The 25714-nt window shown below is 50.1% G+C and overlaps 1 protein-coding gene across 4 annotated transcripts in view; it reads right to left on the bottom strand.

The window, feature by feature from the left end:
* slc4a3 (solute carrier family 4 member 3) overlaps window positions 1-25714 on the bottom strand; it is a 176938-nt gene that overhangs the window by 53475 nt on the left and 97749 nt on the right. For all 4 annotated transcript variants that reach the window (XR_005459828.1, XM_038790157.1, XM_038790158.1 and 1 more), the window contains 7 exons: window positions 19892-20081; window positions 14551-14662; window positions 10564-10748; window positions 8779-8998; window positions 5697-5906; window positions 3831-3979; window positions 893-1087 (listed from right to left, as the gene is read on the bottom strand). Coding sequence is in view for 3 of the 4 variants with exons in the window: in XM_038790157.1 (XP_038646085.1) it covers window positions 893-1087; window positions 3831-3979; window positions 5697-5906; window positions 8779-8998; window positions 10564-10748; window positions 14551-14662; window positions 19892-20081 (1261 nt within the window). In the remaining variant the exon portion in view is untranslated. The remainder of the gene's footprint in view (window positions 1-892; window positions 1088-3830; window positions 3980-5696; window positions 5907-8778; window positions 8999-10563; window positions 10749-14550; window positions 14663-19891; window positions 20082-25714) is intronic.

A 25714-nucleotide genomic window follows, 5' to 3' on the forward strand; every position in this document is an offset into this window, starting at 1 on the left:
TGATGATTCACTGTGGTAATTCAAATGGACGTACAGTACTGCTGCTCCCAAGCACTCAGTCCATGTGGAGAGTTGCTCCAACATTAACACGAGGGCCCACTCCAAGAATAGGTACCTGCTGGCTCACTGCAGTGGGACGCGCAAGGTTCCCCAGGAGCGGGCAAGAACCAAGAGTGGGATGGTGACGTCCACGTGTTAACCGGCTGCCACTGATGGCCCGGCAGGAGAGGTGAAGCCGGAAATCTCCTGGGACCGGCCCAAGTTGCGATTGGAGGAGCAGGGAGTGCGGGAGAGATGGGGTTACTCTCCCAGCCACGGAAACTGTCTCTCCGACGCTTGCTCCTCCAGCTCCTCCGATCATAGATTTCCCCCTTCTGCCCCTTTCCCTGCTCCTCCAGTTCTTTCCTCGGAGGAGCGGGAGCAAAGGCGGGAGAGAGGAAACCTGCGATTGGACGAGCTGGAGGAGCAAGCATGGGAGAGACATGACTCACCTGTTCTTGCTGCTCCTGCGATCACTGCAGTCAGTCCCCGCTCTCAGCAACAATCAGTTTCATTGACAGTTCACAATTGTTGCGAAATAAAATAGAGTTAGAGAGTGGGAAAGACTTTCGAGCAGCTTCGAAAGAGCCAACAATTTCCTGCCGCCCTAGGTGACCATGTGGGTTTGCCTAAAACTCCCCTTCAGGTTCTCTGCTTTAAGAAGAACAACTTCAGACCCTCTGGCTGCTCCACACAGGTCCATCACCCTGGTCCACTTCCAGTAATTCTTCTCTGCACCCTCTCCAAAACTTTGGCGTCCTTCCCAAATTGCAATGCCCAGATTGGACACAATGCTGCACTCTGGGGGAGGGGATCTAATCAGCAGCTTTATACAGGTTTAGTGGCCACTTACCTCATAAAGGTTATTGAAGGTCTCGTAGATGAAGATGATGGAGATGAGGAAGGCAAAGATTTCCTGTGTGAAGGGCGAGATGTAGCGGATCAGTAAACTGCCCTCAAAGGCCACCATGATGATCACAATGATCAAGAGCCAGAAGCCGATCCACACCCGACCTGTGAGGTAGTCCAATTTCTGGGTCTTGCTGAACTGGCGATGTGGGAGGAGTGGTGTGGGGGGAGGGAGGGAGGGGGAGGTGGAGGGGAAAGAAAGGGAGAGATGAGTTAACTCTGAAGGTGCCAGATGTCAATTACAGCTACTTTCAAAACTCAGCAACGCTACGATATTTATTCCAAACAATGGTTGGAGACCATGTACCTTGACAGGCTGACGGAGGATTGTCCCCTTGTCCACTCAGCCCTTCTGTAAGGACTCACCAGAATGATAAGAGGGCCAAAAGGAGATAAGGACAAATTGCAGAGACCAGGCATGGAGTCCTTTAAATTGTGAAGACTAAGGTGTATTCTAACCGAGACGTTTATGATGATTCAAGGGTTTGCTGGGGTTGATTGGGAAGAATTATTTCCTCTGCTGGACGATGCCAGAGCAAGCACCAGAGCGGCACGGTAGCACAGTGGTTAGCACTGCTGCTTCACAGCGCTAGGGTCCCGGGTTCGAATCCCGGCTTGGGCCATTATCTGTGCTGAGTCCGCACATTCTCCCTGTGTCTGCGTGGGTTTCCTCCGAGTGCTCCGGTTTCCTCCCACAAGTCCCGAAAGACGTGCAGGTTAGGTGGATTGGACATTCTGAATTCTCCCTCTGTGTACCCGAACAGAAGCCGGAATGTGGCGACTAGGGGATTTTCACAGTAACGTAATTGCAGTGTTAATGTAAGCCGACTTGTGACAATAATACAGATTATTATTAAGAGGACAGAACCTTAAAGTTAGGCCAGGCCGTTCAGGGGCGATGTCAGGAAGCACTTCCCCACACAAAGCGGGGTGCAAATCTGGAACTCTCTCTTTCCCACAATGCTGGGCAGTGAATTAACAACTTCAAAACTGAGATTGTTTGCTACTTTTGTCGGGCAAGGCACTAAGGGCTCGAGAACTAATGTGGTGCAATCCAGCCAATATGTAACTGAATGGCAGCACAGCCTGAGGGTGTGCATGGCCTCTGCCTTCAATCCAACTTTCCATCGGATTGTCACTTTGTGAGCAGATTCAGTACACTGGGCGGAGTGTGAGGAGCACATGAGAAATCGGCACGGTCTGTACAATTCAGCCTGCCCGCCCCACTGGCATTGTGAAGTCAAAGTTCCCCGAGCCAGCCTCCAGCAGGAAATTCAGTCGGAGACTCTTCAGCTGTGAGTTATAGAACAGTACAGCACAGAACAGGCCCTTCGCCCCTCGATGTTGTGCCGAGCAATGATCACCCTACTCAAACCCACGTATCCACCCTATACCAACACCCCCCTTAACCTTACTTTTATTAGGACACTACGGGCAATTTAGCATGGCCAATCCACCTAACCCACACATCTTTGGACTGTGGGAAGAAACCGGAGCACCCGGAGGAAACCCACGCACACAGGGGGAGGACGTGCAGACTCCACACAGACAAGTGACCCAGCCGGGAATCGAACCTGGGACCCTGGAGCTGTGAAGCATTTATGCTAACCACCATGCTACCCTGCTGCCCCTGGTTATCCCTGGTCCCAATGTTGCTCCACTATCGGACGGTCTTATATCTTCTTGTCCCCAGAACTTTGAAATAAACAAACTTTTAGATTCAAAATGCTGGGGCTTCATTGAGTGCATTTCCTACAGCTCCCCACGTGGGCTGATACGATTCCCAGCTTGGGTCACTGTTTGTGTGGAGTCTGCACGTTATCCCCGTGTCTGCGTGGGTTACCTCCCGGTGCTCCGATTTCCTCCCACAAGTCCCAAATGTTAGATAAACTGGATATTCTGAATTCTCCCTCAGTGTACCCGAATAGGTGCCGGAATGTGATGAGTAGGGGCTTTTCACAGTAACTTCATTGCAGTTTTACTGTAAGCCTATTCGTGACACTAATAAAGATTATTAAATTAGACTGGAGTGACAATAAGGCAAAGGTCTTCCTTTGTCCCTTGGTATTTCCTGAGTGACTGTCACCCCCTCACTCATCTCCCAATGAGTCAGCAAATTTAACCCTTTCTCCCCTGCCCATCATAGGATGTAAGCTACCCTTTTTCCTCTTCTCTCGTGCTTTTTGGAAAGCAATTGAATGTCAGTCCGCACTTTTGTTTAAACCTCTCAATTGCATCACCAGCCTCCCAATTCATTATGGGGTTGTAGCTGTCTGTTCCTTTGCTGTGTTGGGGCCATTTCATTTTCCCCATAAACCATTCTGTTTCTTTATCTTTTTCGCGAGTTGATTCTTCTCAATCTAATTCAACTTTTAATCCATTTAAAATGTTTGAGTCTTGCCCACAGGCACCCCTGCCACCATGTTCTGTCTTCTGGTTCTCAAACGTTTGCAATAATCGTACTTGTACACTCAAAATGCTGGAGCTTTGGTGTATATCTTAAAACTCTCCATGTGGCTGGCTAACCTATACCTGACTGCAGTGTAGTAGCGAATGCGGAACCCTGGATGTACTCGTGCATTACAATTTGTTCCTTACTCTTTACACATAGTAATACAACGCAAGAGGATAAAATAATCAGATTGGTCCCCTCTATGGAAAATGTTTCATTCTTCATCTTTACTTCAGATTTTTAAAGAACTTTCTCTCAGAAATGTTTCCAATCTCACTGCATTTGAGCTGATAAGCAGACTTCACAAAATTGGAGGGATTTGAAAACAAGGACGAGAATTTGAAAATCAAGGTATCCCACTGCACAGGGAGCTAATGTAGGTTAGTGAGTGCCGGGTCAATGAGTGAATGGGACTTGCTAACACCCTTACCTTGTAAAACGACTCTTCAAACACCAGTAGGGGCCCCGTGAAACCGATCACGAGGAGGGGCTGAGCTCCCAACAGAGAGAAGACAACGCCCATTGCTGATGTGGAGACAATTAACTCTGACACCCCAATCAGTCCGTCTGTCTTGGCACCTGATGAAGGCAGAAGTCCATTTGTTAGAAGTGATAGGGCAAACGACGCTGTTAAAACCTGCCTACGCAATCTCATACACGCTCCCCCCCACATGCTTCCCTCCACCACCCAACAGCTCCCCGTTCATAGATGATGATCAGCCCTGTTCCACAGGTACAGGAACAAATGGCAGAAGAACAAAAGGGCCTTTTAGTGACATGGGAACAACACTGCCCTTTCAGTAACCTCAAATCCAACTTGGACCAAGCTACGTTCTGTTGCTAATCACAAAACAAATTCCATTGTCCCATGTTAGTTTCTAATATCTTCCCTCCATATCCTTCCATGGAAATTGGTTCTGCAGATCGGTTATCCTGACACTTGAATCCTGTTCTTTGGAACCAAGTGAACATTCCCTCCAGCGCCATGCAACAAAGAAGGCCGTTCAGCCCATTGTGTCTGAGCCAGCTCTGTGCAAGACTGTCCCACGGTCTCACTCCCCTTGCTCTTTCCCCACTGGCCTGCAATATTTTTCTTCTCAAACACAAATCAAATTTTTAAGTAGGTAGCCAGGCAAACACAGGGGACGGGATTTTTTCGGATGATGGCATTTCCTACCCCGCTACCCAAGGAGTCAGCGTGGAATACATCCCTGCTGATCCCAGCTGTTCCACAGACGCTCCAAGGAGTGGATTAATCAGACGTTGTAGAGTCCCAGCAGCGCCAATGGCACAGTGACCAGGACTGGAACCACACACAGTCCCCAGATTCCAAGTCCCAGAGTCTAGGGCCAGGTACGTGCACTGGATTTGACAGTGGCGAAGGAAGGGGAGGCTCGGAAGCAGGAGATGGGGGTTTTGATAAAGAACAGCAACCCCCCCCCCCCCCCCCCCCCCCCAACCCGGTATGGGGAGGGAGCACCCACAGAAGTTAGAACATGTGATGAAAGGGGACTGTGCGCCCGATGTGGAAAGAAGGGCAGCAGGGTGACACAAGTGGTTAGCACTGCGCCTTACAGCGCCAGGGACCCGGGTTCATTTCCGGTCGAGGGTGAAATTCCTGTGCGGAGTCTGCACTTTCTCCCTGTGTCTGCGTGGTTTTCCTCCGGTTTCCTCAGTGGGGCAGGTTAGCTGGATTGGCCATTCCAAATTGTCCCTTAGTGTTCAAAAGGTTAGATGGGGTTACGGAGAGGGTGGGGGGGGGGGGGGGGGGGGGGGGGGGGGGAGGGGAGGGGTTTGGTTCAGTGGCTCTGGGTGGGGTGCTCCTTCGGAGGGTCGGTGCAGACCCAATGGGCCGAATGGTCTCCTTCTGCATTGTTGGGATTCTATGAATCTTGTGATGAAGGGCATTGAAGAAGACCATTGGTGTAGAGTGTGTGTGTAGTGGTGTCACTGGGACTGATAATCCAAAGGCCTAAGCTAATGCTCTGGGGGCATGGGTTCAATTCCCGCCACTGCAGCTTTGATATCTGATATTTGGTATCAGTTATAGATCTGGAATTGAAAGCTAGTCTCAGTAACAGTGACCATGAAACTATCATCAATTTTCATAAAACTTTCACTCATGTCTTTTAGGGAAGGAAATCTGCCATCCTTACCTGGTCTGGCCCACATGTGACTCAAGATCCAAATGTGGCTGATTCATAACATCCCTCAAAGGGCAGTTACAGGTGGGCAATAAATGCTGCCGTGAAAGAATTAATAACAAAAAAAAAAACACCTGTAATAAAAGAATTACCAAGTAACCCTCCGAAGGTGATGGCAGGTGCCAATGCTGCAAAGTAAATAAAGATGATTGCAGCCAAACACTGACAGTCCATGGCATCCCGAATGTCGCTCAGATATTTGGGGTATCTCCGTTTGATATCCCGGAACAAGCCCCCAAATGGAATTCTCGTTCTCTTCAGTGGGTCATCTTCAACTTCCTCCTTCAACTCCCCACTTACATCTAAGAGAAGAAGAAAATAACAGCTCACGGTAACTCAGCATGATGTCCCATCTCTCTAGGATAACCATTCTTTTCAGTCTCTCTGCTGGTGTCCTTTGGGCAGACCCCTGTCAGGACACAATTAAGTGGCCACAGGATCCCTTACTATGACCTTAAAGGGAAGACGGGTGTTTTGGTTCAGCATCCCGTCCAATAGGCTGCACCTTTGACGCCCTCCCTCAGTAGGGTCTAGCGTTTGTGGTTCAAGTTTCATGTGATGTACGTGTACATTTAAGGGTGCGTTATATCTTAAACTGCAGATCATCACTCCCACCGTGGGACATATGTAATCCCATGACCCTGTACACAGAACAAACACAGCAGCAGTTCTACAGGTCAGAAGAGTCTACATTAGCTACCCAGTTACTGCTGAATGTACGCTGCCATATCTTTAACACAAAAAAACCCACATTATTGTTTCACAAATCCCTGATGTATGATTAGTATGTTTCCGATAAACATAAGAACACGACAGGACCCACAACCCTCGAACTCAGACCAGGCCCCGGGTCACTGTCCGTGTGGAGTTTGCACAATCTCCTCATGTCTGCGTGGGTCTCACCCCCACAACCCAAAGATGTGCAGGTTAGGTGGACGGGCCACACTCAATTGCCCCTGAATTGGAACAATTTAAAAATAAACTTAATTTTTTTTTTTTTAAACCCCTCTTAAGAGATGAGTGAGCTACCAGTTGAATCATAGCTGGATTCTGGATTTGTTTATTGTCACGTGCACCGAGGTACAGTGAAAAGTATTATTCTGCGTGTAGCTCAAAAGATCATTCCATACATGAAAAGAAAATGCATAATAGGGCCAAGATAAGGTACGCAATGTAAATACATAGACACAGGCATAGGGTGAAGCATACAGGAGTGTAGTACTATTCAGTAGAGAAGATGTGTGAAGAGATCAGATCAGTCCATAAGAGGGTCATTTAGGAGTCTGGAAACTGTGGGGAAGAAGCTGTTTATGAATATGTTAGTGCGGGGTTAGAATATACAAAAACAAACCTGACACTGGCATGCCCTTTGCATGTACGCTGCTTCGGGTGGGAAAGGAGTGAGCACAGGTCCCTGTTGGTGCTTTATTGAAGTAAATGGACTAAGGGTTAAGATATGAGATTTGAAGCCATCCCATACCAGTCAGTGGCCAGACAGGCTAAAAACAAAGTGTCTGGCTCTGGTACAAAAACATGACTTCCAGACACCCTACATGGCAAGTGCCTGCTGATTCATCAAGGTGTTTAGTATGATAAATAGATTCAGACCAGAACAGTGGAACAACACTCAGAGCCAGGTCGCTCAGGGGTTATATCAGGAGATGTGGAATGGGGCGTGGAAACCACCCATCACAAAAATCCATCATGTTGGGGTCAATTTTAAGCAGGATAGATTTTAGTTAGGTAATGGTCAAAGCTAGTGAAATGGGAGGAAGCTTTGATTTAATACAGCAGAAGCACAGTCTGGAGAGGCCAAATGGCTTTCTCCTATTCAGGTGGCCACGGAATGCCATGGTTCCTGTTGCAGTGTGATGCCATCACTAGACCACTAAAATTCAGCCAGGGAAAGCTTTAGGTAAATAAACAACAGAAATCGTCATTAAACATTGAACAACAAAATGATCAACACATGTAGAGAGCGTGTGTGGGCAGCATGGTAGCATAGTGGGTAGCACTGTTGTTTCACAGCGCCGGGGAACCAGGTTCGATTCCCGGCTTGGGTCACTGTCTGTGTGGAGTCTGCACGTTCTCCCCGTGTCTGCGTGGGTTTCCTCCGGGTGCTCCAGTTTCCTCCCACAATTCCCGAAAGACGTGCTGTTAGGTAATTTGGACATTCTGAATTGTCCCTCTTTGTACCCGAACAGGTGCCAGAATGTAGCGACTAGGGGCTTTCACAATAACCTCATGGCAGTGTTAATGTAAGCCTAGAACAGTACAGCACAGAACAGGCCCTTCGGCCCTCGATGTTGTGCCGAGCAATGATCACCCTACTCAAACCCACGTATCCACCCTATACCCGTAACCCAACAATCCCCCCATTAACCTTACACTACGGGCAATTTATCATGGCCAATCCACCTAACCCGCACATCTTTGGACTGTGGGAGGAAACCGGAGCACCCAGAGGAAACCCACGCACACACGGGGAGGACGTGCAGACTCCACACAGACAGTGGCCCAGCCAGGAATCGAACCTGGGACCCTGGAGCTGTGAAGCATTTATGCTAACCACCATGCTACCATGCTGCCCAATGCTGCCCTACTTGTGACAATAACGGTTATTATATATGGGCATTGGATGGAAGGGTGGCATTGTGGCTGAAGAAGAGTCATGGTTTTATTGAGTAAAGGCAGCCTCGAGAGGCCGAATGGTCTATTCGTATCACTTTGGCCGATATTCTTAGGTTCTTGGAAGAGTCAGAATATTTGCAATAACTCTAACCTGCGCTTCCACACAAAATTGTTCAGTCTTAATGGAAGCAAAAACAGAAAATCGTGAACAATCTCTGCAGGTCTGACCATATCAGTGGAGAGGGAATAGAGCTAATGTTTGGGACAGTCGTAAGTACATTGATTCAAAACGTTGTGCTGTACCTGTCCTGGGAGTGTTTGATGGGGACAGTGTAGAGGGAGCTTTACTCTGTATCTAACCCCGTGCTGTACCTGTCCTGGGAGTGTTTGATGGGGACAGTGTAGAGGGAGCTTTACTCTGTATCTAACCCCGTGCTGTACCTGTCCTGGGAGTGTTTGATGGGGACAGTGTAGGGGGAGCTTTACTCTGTATCTAATGGGTCAGCTGGTGAAGTTCCCATGGTTTGACCTGCTGTGCCTCACCTTTAACCGGGAATTTGCCTTCGTCTCTCCTCAGTGACTTTCTGTGCTCTCTCAGCTTTCTCTTCCTCAGCATCTCCTTCTGAAACGCAGCAACAGATCTCAGGAGATCCTTGCCTTCCAGCTCCAATGGGGGAATGACAATGCTACAGTCCAGGAACTCGTTGATGGCATCTAAGAGGTCCTGTCGGTCATTGGCCTCGTACGCCGCCTCATGGAAATCCTGTGGAAAGCATTTGGCAATGTTAACAATCCTCCCTCTCCTTTACAGCCCAGGTTTTTCCTGTCTTTTGCTGAAGAAAGTTCCAGACTATTCTTTGCCTGTTGAAATATTTCCAAATTTCATTTCTGGAAGGTAAATCTTTAGACTTTGCCTCCTAGTCCTAGAACCCCCCACCCCTCCCCAAAACGGCAGCACCACCACCACCACCCACTCATGGGCGGGATTCTTCGACCCTCCGGAATCGCACCCGGTGCGGGGGCGGAGAATAGCCGTTTACACCAGGGGGCGGAATTCTCCGCCCCCTCCCCGCAGGGTCGGGGAATCGCCCGGGGCCGGCATAAATCCCGCCCCCGCCGTGGCCGGAATTCTCCACCACTTGGGAATCGCCGGGAGCGGGAATCGCGCAGCGCAGATCGGCGTGCCCCCCACGCCGATCGGCGTGCCCCCCGCGGCGATTCTCCAGCCCGCGATGGGCCGAAGTCCCGCCGCTGACAGGCCTCTCCCGCCGGTGGGAATTGGAGCACCTCTGGTGCCGGCGGGATTGGTGGCGTGAGCGGGCCCCCGGGTCCTGGGGGGGGGGGGGGGGGGGGGGGGGGGGGCGTGGCGGGATCGGACCCCGGGGGGGTGCCCCCACGGTGGCCTGGCCCGCGATGTGCCTGTGCCGTGGGGGCACTCTTTTTCTTCCGCCGCCACCACAGCCTCCACCATGGCGGAGGCGGAAGAGACCCCCCTTACCGCGCATGCGCCGGTGGTGACGTCAGCGGCGGACGTCAAAGGCCGTTGGCGCCGGTTTGGCGCCAGTCGGCGTGGCGCCAACTACTCCGGCGCGGGCCTAGCCTCTAAAGGTGTGGAGAATTCCGCACCTTTGTGGAGGCCCGACGCCGGAGTGGTTGGCGCCACTCCGCTACGCCGGGACCCCGCCCCGCCGGGTAGGGGAGAATACCGGCTCAGACATCCAGCGAGATGGCGCTTCCGCGATTCTCCGCGGACCCGCCAGTCGCGCGCGGTCGACACGATGCCAGTTTGGGGCCGTTGAAAGCGGCCCCCGCAGTGATTCTCTGCTCTTGACGGGCCGGGCGCCCGCCAATTTCTGCTGAGTCCCGCTGGCTTGATTCATATGTGGTCCCTCCCAGCGGGACCTCGGCATTCTGGCTGTGGGGGCCGTCCTGATGGGGGGGGGGATGCGACTCCGGAGGGAGGCCTCCATGGTGGCCAGGCCCTCGGTCGGGGGCTACCGATCGGTGAGTGCGCTTATTCCAGTAGTGGGCCTATGTTCCTCCGCGCTGGGCCCCTGTAGGGCTCCGCCATGTTGCACGGGGGCCGGCACGGAGACGTGCAGGGTCGTCTTTTGGTGCCGGAACAGCAACGCCAGCCCCCTGAACAGCGGTGAATTGCTGGGCCAGGAGGCCCATTGACGCCAAAGTACACAACTCCGGTGTTTACGCCGGCGTCACCACTTGGCTGGGATTTCAGAGAATCCCGGCCCATTTCTCCCAACTGTCTGTTTACTGTAATGCTTTGAAAATGTTGATCAAATCAACACTCGATCCTGTTCAATGTCTTACCTTGTCTGACATCAGGGTGGAGATGCTCCGCCCAATCTCATGGTAATCCATGGTGGCCTGCATGGGCCCGAGTAGGATGAAGATGAACCGCACAGGAACTGTAACCTCCAAAACGGATTCGAGGAACACCGCTTCACTGAGACGCACAAAGGCCATGGTGGGCTGCTCCAGGAAGGCCAGAGTCCCTGAAACCATTCGGAAAGAAAACAATGAGAAGAATTGCGAGTTCATCCACGGGGAAGCGCAGCACTAACCAATGAAAGCCGCTGGTTGGGACTTTCCGGCCCCGCCGAGGCGTGTTTTCCGGTGGCGTAGACGGATCGCCACAGGTCGCTGACGTGATCTTCGAGTCTCGCTGAAGTCAATGGCCACTTCCGTTGTTGATTGGGTGCCCCGCCGGGGTTCGCCTTTGGCAGGACTTTCCGCCAGAGAGAAGGACCGGAAAACCCTGCCCATCATCTTCATCATCACAAATTCTGGTTTCCCAGCCACTCTCTCCATGTCTCCCTCCGTTCACAACTCAGGTCTCATACCTGACCACGAAATGTGTGGCTGACCACATATCCACGAGATGGCCCAGACTGCCTATTTCCACCTTCGTGGCACTGCCCAACAACGCTGCCCCTGTTCATCCGCTGTTGAAACCGTCATCGGTACCTCTGGACTCAGCTTCTTCAATACACTCCAGGTTAGCCTCTCACATCTTGCACTCTGCAAACATGAGGTTATTCAAATCCCTGTCACCTCCTTCACACCCCGATCACCCCTCTGGTTACTGACCTACTTTGGCTCCCAGTTAAGCAATAGCTTGATATTAAAATTCTTATTCTTTGCAAATCGCTCCATGGCCTTGTCCCTCCCAATCTCTGTAATCCTCTCCAGCCACACAACCCTCCAAGATCTCTGCTCTCCTTTGATCCTGGTCTCCTGCATGTTCCCAATTTTAATCGCTCCATCATTGGTGACTATGCCTTCAGTTGCCTGGACTCCCCATACCTCTCCAGCACTCTACCTTTGTCTCCTCTGACAAGGCATTCTTCAAATCTCTTTGACCAAACTTTCTGGTCAACAGCCTAAATTTCTCTTTCCGTGGCTCTATGTTTAATGACAATGCTGTGAATTGTGCTGGCTCATTTTCTTATGCTTAAGCTGCAAAATACCTACAAATTGTATGCGCAACCTGCACATCCCTCAACACCATCAGCAAAGTATTGGAAAGGGTGGTCAGCAGTGAACTTGTTTAGCCATAACTTGGGCACGGGTGCCCAATTTCAGTTCCGCCAAAGTCACTCAGCTCTGAACCTCATTACAGTCTTGCTTCCAACAAAAGAACTGAGGTGAGGTGAGAGTGACTGCCCTTGGCATCAAGGCAACATTTGACCGAGTGTGGCATCAAGGAGCCCCAGCAAGACGGGAATCAATGGGAATTATGACTCCGCTGGCTGGAGTCATACCTGGCAGAAAGATCCTGGCCCTGGGTCACTATCCGTGTGGAGTTTGCACATTCTCCCTGTCTGCGTGGGTTGCACCCCCACAACCCAAAGATGTGCAGGGTAGATTGGCCATGCTAAATTGCCCCTTAATTGGGGAAAAAAAAATAATTAGGTACGCTAAATTAAAAAAAAAAAATACCTGGCAGGAAGGAAGATGGTTGTTGGAGGACAATCATTTCAGTTCCAGGACATCGCTGCAGGAGCTCCTCAGGGTAGTGTCCTCGGCCCAACCATCTTCAGCTGCTTCATCAATGACCGTCCTTCCATCGTGAGGTCACCCTCCAAACCCCCGACCTCTACCATCTCGTGCAAGGGCAGCAGATGCCTGGGAACACCACAACCTGAGCATTTCCCCCCTAAGGCCACACACCATCCTGATGTGGAGCTATCTCGCCGTTCCCCCACTATCACTGGGATTTGGCACCTCGGCACCACGTTCCTTGGTGCAAATTAGGGATGGACAATAAATGCTGGCCTGTCCAGTGACACACACACCCCATGAGAGAATGAAAACGGAAAGCCCGCTCTCCTACCAGAGGCGAGTAAACTGTCTCTTGGAATCACACAGCATAGAAGGCCATTTGGCCCATCATACCTGTGGTGGCCCTTTGAAAGAACATAGAACATACAGTGCAGAAGGAGGCCATTCGACCCTTCGAGTCTGCACCAACCCACTTAGGCCCTCACTTCCACCATATCCCTTACCTTTTTCTTTTGGACACTAAGGGCAATTTATCATGACCAATCCACCTAACCTGCACGTCTTTGGACTGTGGGAGGAAACCGGAGCTGCCAGAGGAAACCCACGCAGACACGGGGAGAACGTGCAGACTCCGCACAGACAGTGACCCAGCGGGGAATCGAACCTGGGACCCTGGAGCTGTGAAGCCACAGTGCTAGCCACTTGTGCTACCGTGCTGCCCAAAAGAACTCTCAAATTTGTCCCATTCCCCCACATTTTCCCGAAATCTGCAAATTAGCTCTTTTCAACTGTGTGTCCAATTGTCTATTAAAGGTTCTTATGGAATCTCTTCTTCCCATCAGTGCATTCAAAATTATGACAACCCTCAGTGTGAAGAAATTTCTCATTTTTCCCCCCCCCCCCTCGTTCTTTTGCAAAATATTTTCATTCCAGGACCTCTGCTAACATACTAAGGCATGACTAAGACTGACATGATTTAAAGTTTAGTTTCATTAGTTAATATTTTTCCATTTGTTGGGTTCCTCTGATATGGGTTCCTCTGCGTGGGTTTCTTCCAGGGCTCTGGTTTCCTCCCACAGTCCAAAGATATGCAGGTTAGGTGGATTGGCCATGATAAATTGCCCCTTAGTGTCCAAAAGGGTTGGCTGGGGTTACTGGGTTACGGGGATAGGGTCGAGGTGTGGGCTTGGGTAGGGTGCTCTTTTCTCCCCGTGTCTGCGTGGGTTTCGCCCCCACAACCCAAAGATGTGCAGGGTAGGTGGATTGGCCACGCTAAATTGCCCCTTAATTGGAAAAAATAAATTGGGCACTCTAAGTGTATTAAAAAAAGGTAGGGTGCTCATTCCAAGGGCCGGTGCAGACTCGATGGGCCGAATGGCCTCCTTCTGCACTGTAAATTATATGATTCGATGATATGAAAGTAAATACACAACTTCATTTTTGTGCCATTCAAGAAAAAGATTGACCTTCTGCTGAAACAAAAATGATGGCTGGTACAATCATAGAATTCCTACAGTGCAGAAGGAGGCTTTTCGGCCCATCGAGTCTGCACCGGCCCTCTGAAAGGTCACCCTACATGGGCCCACGCCCCCCCCCCCCCCCCCCCCCCCCCCCCCCTCCTGTAACATCACCTAACCGTTGGACATTAAGGGGCAATTTAGCCTGGCCAATCCACCTAACCTGCACATCTTTGGACTGTGGGAGGAAACGAGCACCCGGAGGAAACCCACGCAGGCACGGGGAGCCACCGTGCCGCCACATGATGACAGGATTTGGCCCGTTGTCTGAGAAATCCTCATTTAGCCTGTGGAATGTCACACCTCAATGTACAGATCCCTCGTAATCACAAACGACCTGGAGACTCTTATCAGAACTTGTCATGCCTACTCAGCTACTAACAGATTCATATCACCATGGCACTTCCCAGATCCATTTCGAAGGGGAGCCAAAGGGAAGCCATTTGCACCGATAAGCTCACCTTGCAAGCAACGTTAGTGAGTCTGCCTCGACAATAACTTTCCCAAAACCCAACCCTCAAATTAGTGTCAAGGGAGCTTTACTCTGTATCTAACCCCATGCTGCTCAATGGATCGGTTGGTGAACTACCCATGGTGCGTTGCGCTGTATCTAACCTGGTGCTGTACCTGCCTTCCGATACGTGGGAAGTGGTGTGTCACCTCTATTAGACACCCACATCTGAATCACCAGACTTAGGGGCAATGGTTCTTCTTGTTCAATGAGCAGACCCCATTGAAATAGCCCATAATTTCTCCTTTGGTCAGAGTGACATACCAATGAGGACCACAGTTGCCTCTGCGTTTTCCGGAATCTTCTCCATCAGCTTCAGCTCTGCTTTCCTCTTGGATCTTTCACTATTGCGCTGAGATGAACTCCTCAGAGATTCCTAAAAAGGAAAAGCGATTTGACGAAAGTTCACAAGAAATGGGAAGATTTTCCCTGCTTGTACATACAGAATCACAGAATCTTATAGCACAACAGGAGACCACTTAATCCATCGTGCCTATGCTGACTCTTTGAAAGAGCTATTAGACCATAAGGTACAGCACCAGAATTAGGCCACTCAGCCCATCGAGTCTGCTCCGCCATTCAATCATGGCTGATATGTTTCTCATTCTCCTGCCTTCTCCCCATAACCCCCGATCCCCTTATTAATCAAGATCTTATCTACCTCTGTCTTAAAGACACTCAGTGATTTGGCCTCCACAGCCTTATGCGGCAAAGAGTTTGTCAGGTGCATGTACGTTTAAGAAAGGGTGTCTATCAAATAGCTGCAGTGATGTCAGTGTGTGGGTGGAGATGGGCTGTCCGTCTTTCACTTTTGCTTTTGAGCTGGCAGCTGCAGTGTGTTTTTGGTTTCGTTTTCAGAGGTGAAGAGCTGCATCTTCAGCAAGAACAAGCATAGATCTCTCTCTAGATTATTATTAAAGATCACTTGATGATTTCAAAGTAATAGCTGTTTCTGTAGAGAATTAAAACCTGCTTCCTTTATTTTGACAGGTTTAACTGTAGATGTTGTTTGGAAAGTTATCAAGGGTTATCTATTGAGTACTGTGGGCGCGATTCTCCCAGAGGGGGAGAAATCGTAAGGCTGGCGACAAATCCGGGCGGGTTTGACGCCAGCCCCCCCCCCCCCCCCCCTCCCCGACCGGGAACCGATTCTGGTCCCCGATCGGGGCTAGCATGCCACCGCCGTAAACTCCGGCATCGCGGGCTTAACGAATTTCGTTAAGCCCGCTTGCCAGAGTTTGCGCAGGCTGACGCGTCATATGACGTCAGCCGCGCATGCGCGGATTGGAAGACTCCAACCCGCGCATGCGCGGATGACGTCATCGCGCATTTGCGCGAAACCCGCGCATGCGCGGGGCGGGATGCCCCTCAGCCGCCCCGCGAAGTGATACAGCGGGGCGGCGGAGGGACAAAGAGTGCGCGGGCATCGGACCCGCTGCCCGCGATCGGTGCCCACCGATCGCGGGCCCATGGCACCCTTGGCACGGCCGTGGTACTGCCGTGCCAATCGGTGCCATGGTTTTAATAATCGGCACTTTACGGCCGTTTTTACGAACGGCCAGACCAGGTGTGTTTGCCGTTCGTAAAAACAGCTGTAAAGGGCTGGGAACTCGGCCCATCGGACAGCTGAGAATCGCTGCTGGCCGTAAAAAAATGGCGGCAGCGATTCGTATCAGGAGTCGGGCGTGGGGGGGGGGGGGGGAGAATAGCGGGAGGGCGTCGGACGAGCGTGGCCGTAAAATTTTACGAGCCACGCTATTCTCCGCACCGTCGTGAGTGCGGAGAATTGCGCCCTGTATCTTTCGGGGGGTGGTCAGGATTGGTCGTTGATAAACTGTTTAATGTGTGTTTATAAAATGTTAACTGGATTCATAGAATAAACATTGTTTTGTTTTAAACATACTTTAGCTCTCTGTTGCATCACACCTGTAAAGTGGGCCCTTGTGCTCCGCTTAACCAAAATCTATTCAAAGTTGTAGGTCAGGTGAACTCCATGATATACCCTGGCCCATAATAAGTTCCACAGATTTACCACCCTCTGGCTGAAGAAATTCCTCCTCTGTTTTGAAGGATTGTCCCTTCAGTCTGAGGCTCGCCCCTCGGGTTCTGGTTCTTCCTATTAGTGGGAACGTCCTCTCCTCATCTACTCTATCCAGGCCTCTCAGTATTCTGTAAGCTTCAATGAGATCCCCCCTCATCCTTCCAAACTCCACATGGATTACAGACCCAGAGTCCCACTCTTTCTCCACAGCCATGCACATTTCTCCTTTTCAAGTGTTTATCCAATTCCTTTTTGAACATTCCTACTTCCACCGCACCTTCGGGCAGCACGAGTAAAAAAACAAAAAATCCCCTTTGGTACTTTCCCTATTTTCCTTGCTACCCTTTTTAAACAAAGGGGCAACATTGGCTATTCTCCAGTCCTCTGGGACCTCACCTGCAGCCAGTGAGAATACAAATATTTCTCTCAAAGCTTCAGCAATTTCCTCCCTTGCCTCCTTCAGTATTCTGGGGTAGATCCCAGCAGGCCCTGGGGACTTACCTACCTTAATGTTTTTCAAGACGCCCAACATCTCCTTATTTTTGATCCCAATATGACACACACTATCTACACACCCTTCCCCAGAGTCATCATCCACCAAGTCCTTCTCTATGGTGAATATTGATGCAACGTACTCATTTAATACCTCGCCCATTTCCTCTGGTTCCACGCAGAGATTCTGTCCCCTGTCTTTGAGTGGGCCAACCCTCTCCCTGGCTACCCTCTTGCTCTTTATAAACGTATGAAAAACCTTGGTATTTTCCTTAATCACGTTTGCTAATGACTTTTCGTGTCCCCTTTTAGCCCTCCTGACTCCTTGCTTAAGTTTTTCCTACTTTCCTTATATTCCTAATGGGCTTCGTCTGTTCCCAGCCTTCCAGTTCTTACAAATGCTTCCCTTTCCTTTTGGACAAGGCTCACAATATTCAAGATTCCCGAAACTTGCAATACTTATCCTTCTTTCTCACAGGAACATACCAGTCCTGAATTCAGATCAACTGACATTTGAAAGATGTCATGCCAGATGTTGATTTACCCTCAAACATCCACCCCAATCTCGATTCATCAGATCCTGCCGAATATTGTTATAATTAGCTTTCCCCCAATTTAGCACCTTCACCCGAGGACTACTCTTATCTTTAAAGTACCGTAAAACTTAAAAATCGTTTTTAGCGTACCCAATTATTTTTTCCAATTCAGGGGCAATTTAGCGTGGCCAATCCACCTATCCTGCATATCTTTTGGATTGTGGGGGTGAAACCCACGCAAACACGGGGAGAACTTGCAAACTCCACACAGACAGTGACCCAGGGCCGGGATTCAAACCCAGATCCTCAGCGCCATAGGCAGCAAACCACTGTGCCACCATGCTGCCAGTACCGTAAAACTTACTGAATTATGGTCACTGTTCCCGAAATGCTCCCCTACTGAAATTTCGACCACCTGGTCGAGTTCATTCCCCAATACCAGATCCAGTATGGACCTTCCCTAATTGGACTATCTATATATTGTTTCAAGAAGTCATTTCAAGATGCTCATTTTAAATTCTGCCCCATCCAAGTCCCGAGCACTAAGTGAGTCTCTAATGTCATAGAATTTACAGTGCAGAAGGAGGTCATTCAGCCCATCGAGTCTGCACCGGCTCTTGGAAAGAGCACCCTACACAAGGTCAACACCTCCACCCTATCCCCATAACCCAGTAACCCCACCCAACACTAAGGGCAATTTTGGACACTCAGGGCAATTTATCATAGCCAATCCACCTAACCTAATGTTTCTAAACAAACGCAACAATGTCCTTCCATACCCAGGATCCAGTCTGGCAGGGGTCACCTGGCAGTGCTTAAAGGAGCTGTTTTACACTGGGACAGAAGCTAGCACTGGATAACATGCCTTGTTTACGGGCTACTATACCTCAGTACCATGTGGGGCTCCACCACAACACAGACATGGCAAAATGAAGGTGTCCCCCTTTTCTGCTCAGTATTATTCCTCCATTTCCTGCTGCCATTATCTTTCTTATTGCAGCATTTGATGCGATTTGCTGCCCAGGAGAGTACTCCTGCAGCGCAATCACAGGCCATGGTTAAAATGGAGAGGCATTTGTTCCATAAACTAAACCAATCCTTTGATTAAATTGCAGCCTGTAACTTCCTCCCCTGATATTTGACTCTACCTATGATAGGTCTGGAGGAAAATAGGAATAGGAGTAGCTCATTCCTTAAGTAGCTCATGGCTAACCTGCTTTTTAACTCCATTAACTATATTTATCAAACAGCTGCTTGATAGTGCAAACTTGAATATTGGTTGAAAAGAGAGACATGGGACGAAATTCTCCGACCCCCAGCAGGGTCGGAGAATCGCCCGGGGCCGCCGTAAATCCCGCCCCCGCCATGTCCAGAATTCTCCCACCCGCAAAAAGTCGGCGTGCCGCCAATCCCGCCGCCCGCCTCGGAGAATGGCGGGGGCCGGCGGGAGGCTACGAGTTCCTGTGCTGCTGTTATTCTCCGGCCCGGATGGGCCGAAGTCCCGCCGCTGAGAGGCCTCTCCCACCGCATGTGGTTTGAACCACCTCTTTGCCGGCAGGATCGGCGGCGCGAGCAGGCCCCCGGGGTCCTGGGGGGGGGGGGGGGGGGGGGGGGGGGGGGGGGGGGGCGCGGGGCGATCGGACCCCGGGGGGTGCCCCCACAGTGGCCAGGCCCGCGATCGGGGCCCACCGATCGGCGGGCGGGCCAGTGCCGTGGGGGCACTCTTTTTCTTCCGCCGCCTCCACCATGGCGGAGGCAGAAGAGAATCCCCCAGCGCGCATGCGCCGGTGGTGACGTCAGCAGCAGCTGACGCACCGGTGCATGCGCGAACCGGCGAAGGCCTTTTGGCCAGCCCCAGCGCCGGGCGTCAAAGGCCGTTGTTGCCAGTTTTTGCGCCAGCCGGTGTGGTGCCAACCGCTCCGGCGTGGGCCTAGCCCCTCAATGTGAGGGCTTGGCCCCTAAAGGTGCGGAGAATTCGCACTTTGAAAAAGTCTCGACGCCAGAGTGGTTGGCGCCACTCCGCTACGCCGGGACACCCCGCCCTGCCGGGTAGGGGAGAATTTCGCCCATGTTGTCACAGCTTTTCATCTTGCGTGCATCAGGACAAACACAAGAATGCCAAATTTCAAAGAATCACAACAATTTACACAACAGGAGAAAAGGCTGCTGGTTGGTTGGCAAGTTGACTGGCTGAGGGTTTGGCATAGAGAAAGCCAACCATTCAGCAGCCTTTTCTCCTGTTATATAAATTGTTGCTTCAACAATATGTCTCTTTTCAGCAACTACATTTTTATCCTTAGATTTTTGTTGGTTAAGTAAAATGAAACTATCAATCTCGATTGTGAAAAATAATCGACCCCTAGCTTCAAGTGCATTGTTGGTGGGGGGGGGGGGGGGGGGGGGGGGGGGGGGGGGGGGGAGAGAGAGAGAGTTCAGGTGAGACGCGGGTGCCTTGTCTCCCTCGCACCACAACGGCTTTTCTCTACTTACGATAGTCAATGTCCGCCAGTTACACCCTCACAAGATTGGGCCTCACCTGAGACACTTGCTCTAACTTCTTGGGGTCTTGCACCTCAATAAATTCCTCCATTAGGGGCACGGTGATGAAAGAGTCTCTCGTCATCCTCGGCTCGTTGTGAAGCTGGCTAACAGTCAGGTGTGTGTCCCTGGTGCCGCCAGAGGCAGTGCGAGGGAAAAACATGCCGTCCTTTTCATCGTTGGGGTGGCTGCAACACAACATGGCAACTTAGTCCAAATATTCAAGGTGCATTTTTCAGAGGGTTGAAGTTTTTAAGGACGAAGTAGCAGAACGGCACCGGGGCCAAGGGACAGTGTGTTGTGAAATACAGTAACATTACTATTCAGTTCATGCTGTTTGTTTGACAGAGCTTTCTACTTATTTTCCCACTGTCCTCGCAGGACCTTTCTCATATGATTGGGCTGTAACGTCCTCGCTTTTGTGTCAAACACTTGTGGGTTCAAGCCCCACTCCAGAGACTTGAGCACAGACTCCAAGTTAATCGCTCCCCTGCAGTACTCAGAGAGTGCTGCACTGCTGGAGGTGCCCCTAAACTAAATCGTCGAAGGTGGTGTTAAAAAATGACACGGTCATAGAGTCCCTACAGTATCGAAAGGTCATTCGACCCATCGAGTTTTCACTGACCCTCTGAAAGAGCACCCTACCCAGGCCCATTCCCCCATCCTATCTCCGTAACCCCATCTAACGTTTGGACACTGAGAGGCAATTTAGCATGGCCAATCCACCGAGCCTGCACATCTTTGGACTCTGGGAAGAAACCAGAGCACCCGGAGGAAACCCACACAGCCAGGGGGAAAAAGTGCAAACTCCAAACAGTCACCCGAGGCCGGAATTGAACTCGGGTTCCTGGTGCCGTGAGGCAGCCGTGCTAACCACTGTGCCACCAAGGGCAACAAATTCTCCCTGATGTCTTGGTACAATATTTATCCCTGAATCAAACCCACATCAAAGAGAGACTACATTTCAAAATGTACTTAATTAGTTGTGAAGGGCTTTGGTGTGGCCCTGATATTTCGAAAGGCACAATATATAAAAGCAAATATTCCTTACAGACCTCTAAACATTCTCTCTGAAAGGATTTGTTCAATTCTCTTTTGATAGTTCCAATCGAACCTGCTTCCACCGTCCTTTCAGGCAGCATTTTCCACATCACAATAACTGACCGTGTCTTAAAAGATTTGCATCATCTCACCTCTGTTTTTTTTTTTGCCAATTACCTTTAAATTTGGGTCCTTCTGGTTACCTCTTGCCAATACAAGTTTCTTTATTCAGTCTCAAAACAACATTTCGAATGTCTCTATTAAATTTACCCATGACCTTTCCTGCTCAAAGGAGAACAATCCCAGCTTCTTGAATACAAGAGCAGGGGTGCTCTGCTGAGGCTGTATAGGGTGCTGGTCAGACCCCATTTGGAGTATTGTGGGCCCCGTATCGAAGGAAGGACATGCTGGCCTTGGAAAGGGTCCAGAGGAGGTTCACAAGGATGATCCCTGGAATGAAGAGCTTGTCGTATGAGAACATAAGAACTAGGAGCAGGAGTCGGCCATCTGGCCCCTCGAGCCTGCTCCGCCATTCAATCAGATCATGGCTGATCTTTTGTGGACTCAGCTCCACTTTCCGGCCTGAACACTATAACCCTTGATCCCTGTATTCTTCAAAAAACTATCTATCTTTACCTTAAAAACATTTAATGAAGGAGCCTCAACTGCTTCGCTGGGCAAGGAATTCCATAGATTCACAACCCTTTGGGTGCGTTCCTCCTAAACTCAGTCCTAAATCTACTTCCCCTTATTTTGAGGCTATGCCCCCTAGTTCTGCTTTCACCCGCCAGTGGAAACAACCTGCCCGCATCTATCCTATCTATTCCCTTCATAATTTTATGTGTTTCTATAAGATACTCCCTCATCCTTCTAAATTCCAACGAGTACAGTCCCAGTCTACTCAACCTCTCCTCGTAATCCAATCCGTCAACTCTGGGATTAACCTAGTGAATCTCCTCTGCACACCCTCCAGCGCCAGTACGTCCTTTCTCAGGTAAGGAGACCAAAACTGAACACAATACTCCAGGTGTGGCCTCACTAACACCGTATACAATTGCAGCATAACCTCCCTAGTCTTAAACTCCATCCCTCTAGCAATGAAGGACAAAATTCCATTTGCCTTCTTAATCACCTGTTGCACCTGTAAACCAACTTTCTGTGACTCATGCACTAGCACACCCAGGTCTCTCTGCACAGCAGCATGTTTTAATATTTTATCATTTAAATAATAATCTCTTTTGCTGTTAATTCTACCAAAATGGATAACCTCACATTTGTCAACATTGTATTCCATCTGCCACACCCGAGCCCATTCACTTAACCTATCCAAATCCCTCTGCAGACTTCCAGTATCCTCTGCACATTTTGCTTTACCACTCATCTTAGTGTCATCTGCAAACTTGGACACATTGCCCTTGGTCCCCAACTCCAAATCATCTATGTAAATTGTGAACAATTGTGGGCCCAACACGGATCCCTGAGGGACACCACTAGCTACTGATTGCCAACCAGAGAAACACCCATTAATCCCCACTCTTTGCTTTCTATTAATTAACCAATCCTCTATCCATGCTACTACTTTACCCTTAATGCCATGCATCTTTATCTTATGCAGCAACCTTTTGTGTGGCACCTTGTCAAAGGCTTTCTGGAAATCCAGATATACCACATCCATTGGCTCCCCGTTATCTACCGCTCTGGTAATGTCCTCAAATAATTCCACTAAATTAGTTAGGCACGGCCTGCCCTTTATGAACCCATGCTGCGTCTGCCCAATGGGACAATTTCCATCCAGATGCCTCGCTATTTCTTCCTTTTAAAAAAATATTTTTTATTCTCCTCCTTTTTCACATTTTCTCCCAAATTTACACCCACCAACAATAAACAATATCAGCAACAAATCTATCAATCCTCATATCAATAACAACGATCCCATCCTCCCACCAACCCTCAAACATTAGCCCACAAATGACAAAAAGGGATCAGGGATTACCCATAGTTACCCTTAATATACACAGCCCCCCTCCCCCAACCCTCCCCCCAAACTAATGTTCGATGTTATGCAGTTCTTGAAAGTGCATGATGAATAATGCCCATGACTTGTAGAACCCCTCCAGCCTTCCCCTCAATTCCAACAGGTCCCCCCGGCCATGCCAGGGCACAGGGCTCTCTATCCCAACAGGATCCGTCTTTGGGCGATCAACGAGCGAAGGCTACGATATCTGCCTCCACACCCGTTTCCAACCCTGGTTGGTCAGACACCCCGAATATGGCCTCTCGGGGACCCGGGTCCAGTTTCACGTACACCACCTTGGAAATTTCCCTAAAAGCCTCCTTCCCGTAATCCTCTAGCTTTGGACAGGACCAAAACATATGAACGTGATTAGTGGGGCCCCACCCGCAATGCTCACACACATCTTCGACTCCTTCAAAGAATCGGCTCATCCTCGCCCTCGTGAGGTGTGCTCTGTATACCACCTTCAGCTGTATCAGCCCCAACCTCGTGCACGAGGTGGAGGCATTTACTCTCCGGAGCACCTCACACCAGAACCCCTCCTCCATAACCTCTCCCAACTCTTCCTCCCACTTTGCTTTGATCCCTTCCAGTGGTGCCTTCTCCTCTTCCAAAATAGCTCCATAAACCGCTGACACTACCCCCTTCTCCAGTCCCCCTCGCTATTTCTTCCTGGATGATAGATTCCAGCATCTTCCCTACTACCGAAGTTAAGCTAACTGGCCTATAATGACCCACTTTCTGCCTACCTCCTTTTTTAAACACTGGTATCACGTTTGCGTGAGAAACGGTTGAGGACTCTGGGTCTGTACACTTTGGAGTTTAGAAGGATGAGGGTGGATTTTAATGAAACTTACCGAATACTGAGAGACCTGGATAGAGTGGATTCCCCATCCTTCTAATTCCTGCCCTCTGCCAACTCCGGAACCCGCCATCTAGCCTACCCGGTACAAACCGATGAATATTATAAATTGGGGTCCAAACCAATGCTCCCTCCACTCTCTTATATCTCCTCCATTGCCCCCAGATTCTCAGAGCTGCCACTACCACTGGACTTGTGGAGTATCGGGTCGGTGAGAATGGAAGAGGTGCCGTTATCAGTGCTCCCAAACTGGTGTCTTTGCATGACGCCTCCTCCATCCGCTCCCATGCCAACCCCTCCCTCACTACCCACTTCCTAATCATGGCTGTATTAGCCGCCCAGTAGTAATTGCAGAAGTTCGGCAGCGCCAGCCCACCCACCCCCCGACTGCGCTTCAGCAACACTTTCTTCACTCGCGGGGTTTTACCCGACCACACAAAGCCCGAAAGAACATTATTCACCCGCTTGAAAAAGGCCTTTGGGATGAAGGTGGGGAGACACTGAAAGACATACAAAAATCTGGAGAGGACCGTCATTTTAACGGTCTGTACCCTCCCCGCCAGTGATAGCAGGAGCATGTCCCATCTCTTGAAGTCCCCTTCCTTTTGTTCTATTTGTATCAGTGGACGTGGAGCATTGTCCGGCATCTTTGAATTTGTCTATATATATATGTTTCTGGAACATACCTCTTCATTCACCTGAGGAAGGAGCAGTGCTCCGAAACCTAGTGTTTGAAACACACCTGTTAGACTTTAACCTGGTGTTGGAAGACTTCTTACTAAGTTTTTTTGGGGTAGAGGATAGGTCTGCGAGGTGCACGGGAAACCCAGCAAATCATGTTTTGGGCATGTCCGAAGGTCAGAGGGTTTTGGCAGGGTTTTGCTGTGGCAATGTCCACGGTACTAAAAACACGGGTGGTGCCGGAGGTAGCGACCTTTGGAATGTTGGAAGATCCTGGAGCTCAGGGGGCAAAAGAGGCCGAAGTCTTGGCCTTTGCCTCCCTGATAGCCCAGAGACAGATCTTGTTAATGGGGAGAGACTTGAAGCCCCCGAGTGTAGAGACCTGGGTTAGTGACATGGCTGGGTTTCTCAGTCTCGAGAAAATAAAGTTTGCCTTAAGAGGGTCAATGTTAGGGTTCACCCAGAGGTGGCAGCCGTTCATCGACTTTCTCGGGAAAATTAAACTGTCAGCAGAAGCAGTGTTCCAAAGGGGGGGGTGGGCCGGATTGTTGTTGTATGGTTGAGGTATGTGAAGATGAGATGGGGGGGGGGGGGGGGTAGAAATGTTTATTATACCATGTTGATGTCTTTGGCTATGTAATTTTTATAAGAAATTTCAAATACCTCAATAATATACCCCGCAAAATTGCCAAATTCCCCCAAGATTCGCATTACTTACTTCCCCCTTCCGTTGAAGGGTCCAAAATATACAAGAGCAGGCCATCTGCGTTGAGCGAGACCCGGTGCTCTTCTCCCCCCTGCTCTGCGTGCCTCCTTCCCCCCCCCCCCCCCCCCCCCCCCCCCCGAACCAGCCATTTCCAGTTCCTAGAGGTTCTTAACGCCATGGCCAATAGCTCTATGGCCATAGCAAACAGTAACGGGGAAAGGGCACACTTGCCTCGTCCCTCGGTGTAGTTTAAAGTAGCCCGACCTCAGCCGGTTCGTACGGACACTCGCTACTGGTGCCTGATAGAGTAACCACACCCAGTCAATAAAGCCTTCACCAAACCCAAACCTTCCCAGCGCCTCCCACAGGTAATTTCACTCCACCCGATCAAAAGCCTTCTCCGCATCCATCACTACCACCACCTCCGCCTCCTCTCCTTCTGAGGGCATCATAATAACATTTAAACGCCTTTGAACATTGGCCTTGCCTGCCCTTTACAAATCCCGTCTGGTTTTCC

This window comes from Scyliorhinus canicula, chromosome 2 (assembly GCF_902713615.1).
Source record: "Scyliorhinus canicula chromosome 2, sScyCan1.1, whole genome shotgun sequence".
NCBI classification, from domain to species: Eukaryota; Metazoa; Chordata; class Chondrichthyes; order Carcharhiniformes; family Scyliorhinidae; genus Scyliorhinus; species Scyliorhinus canicula.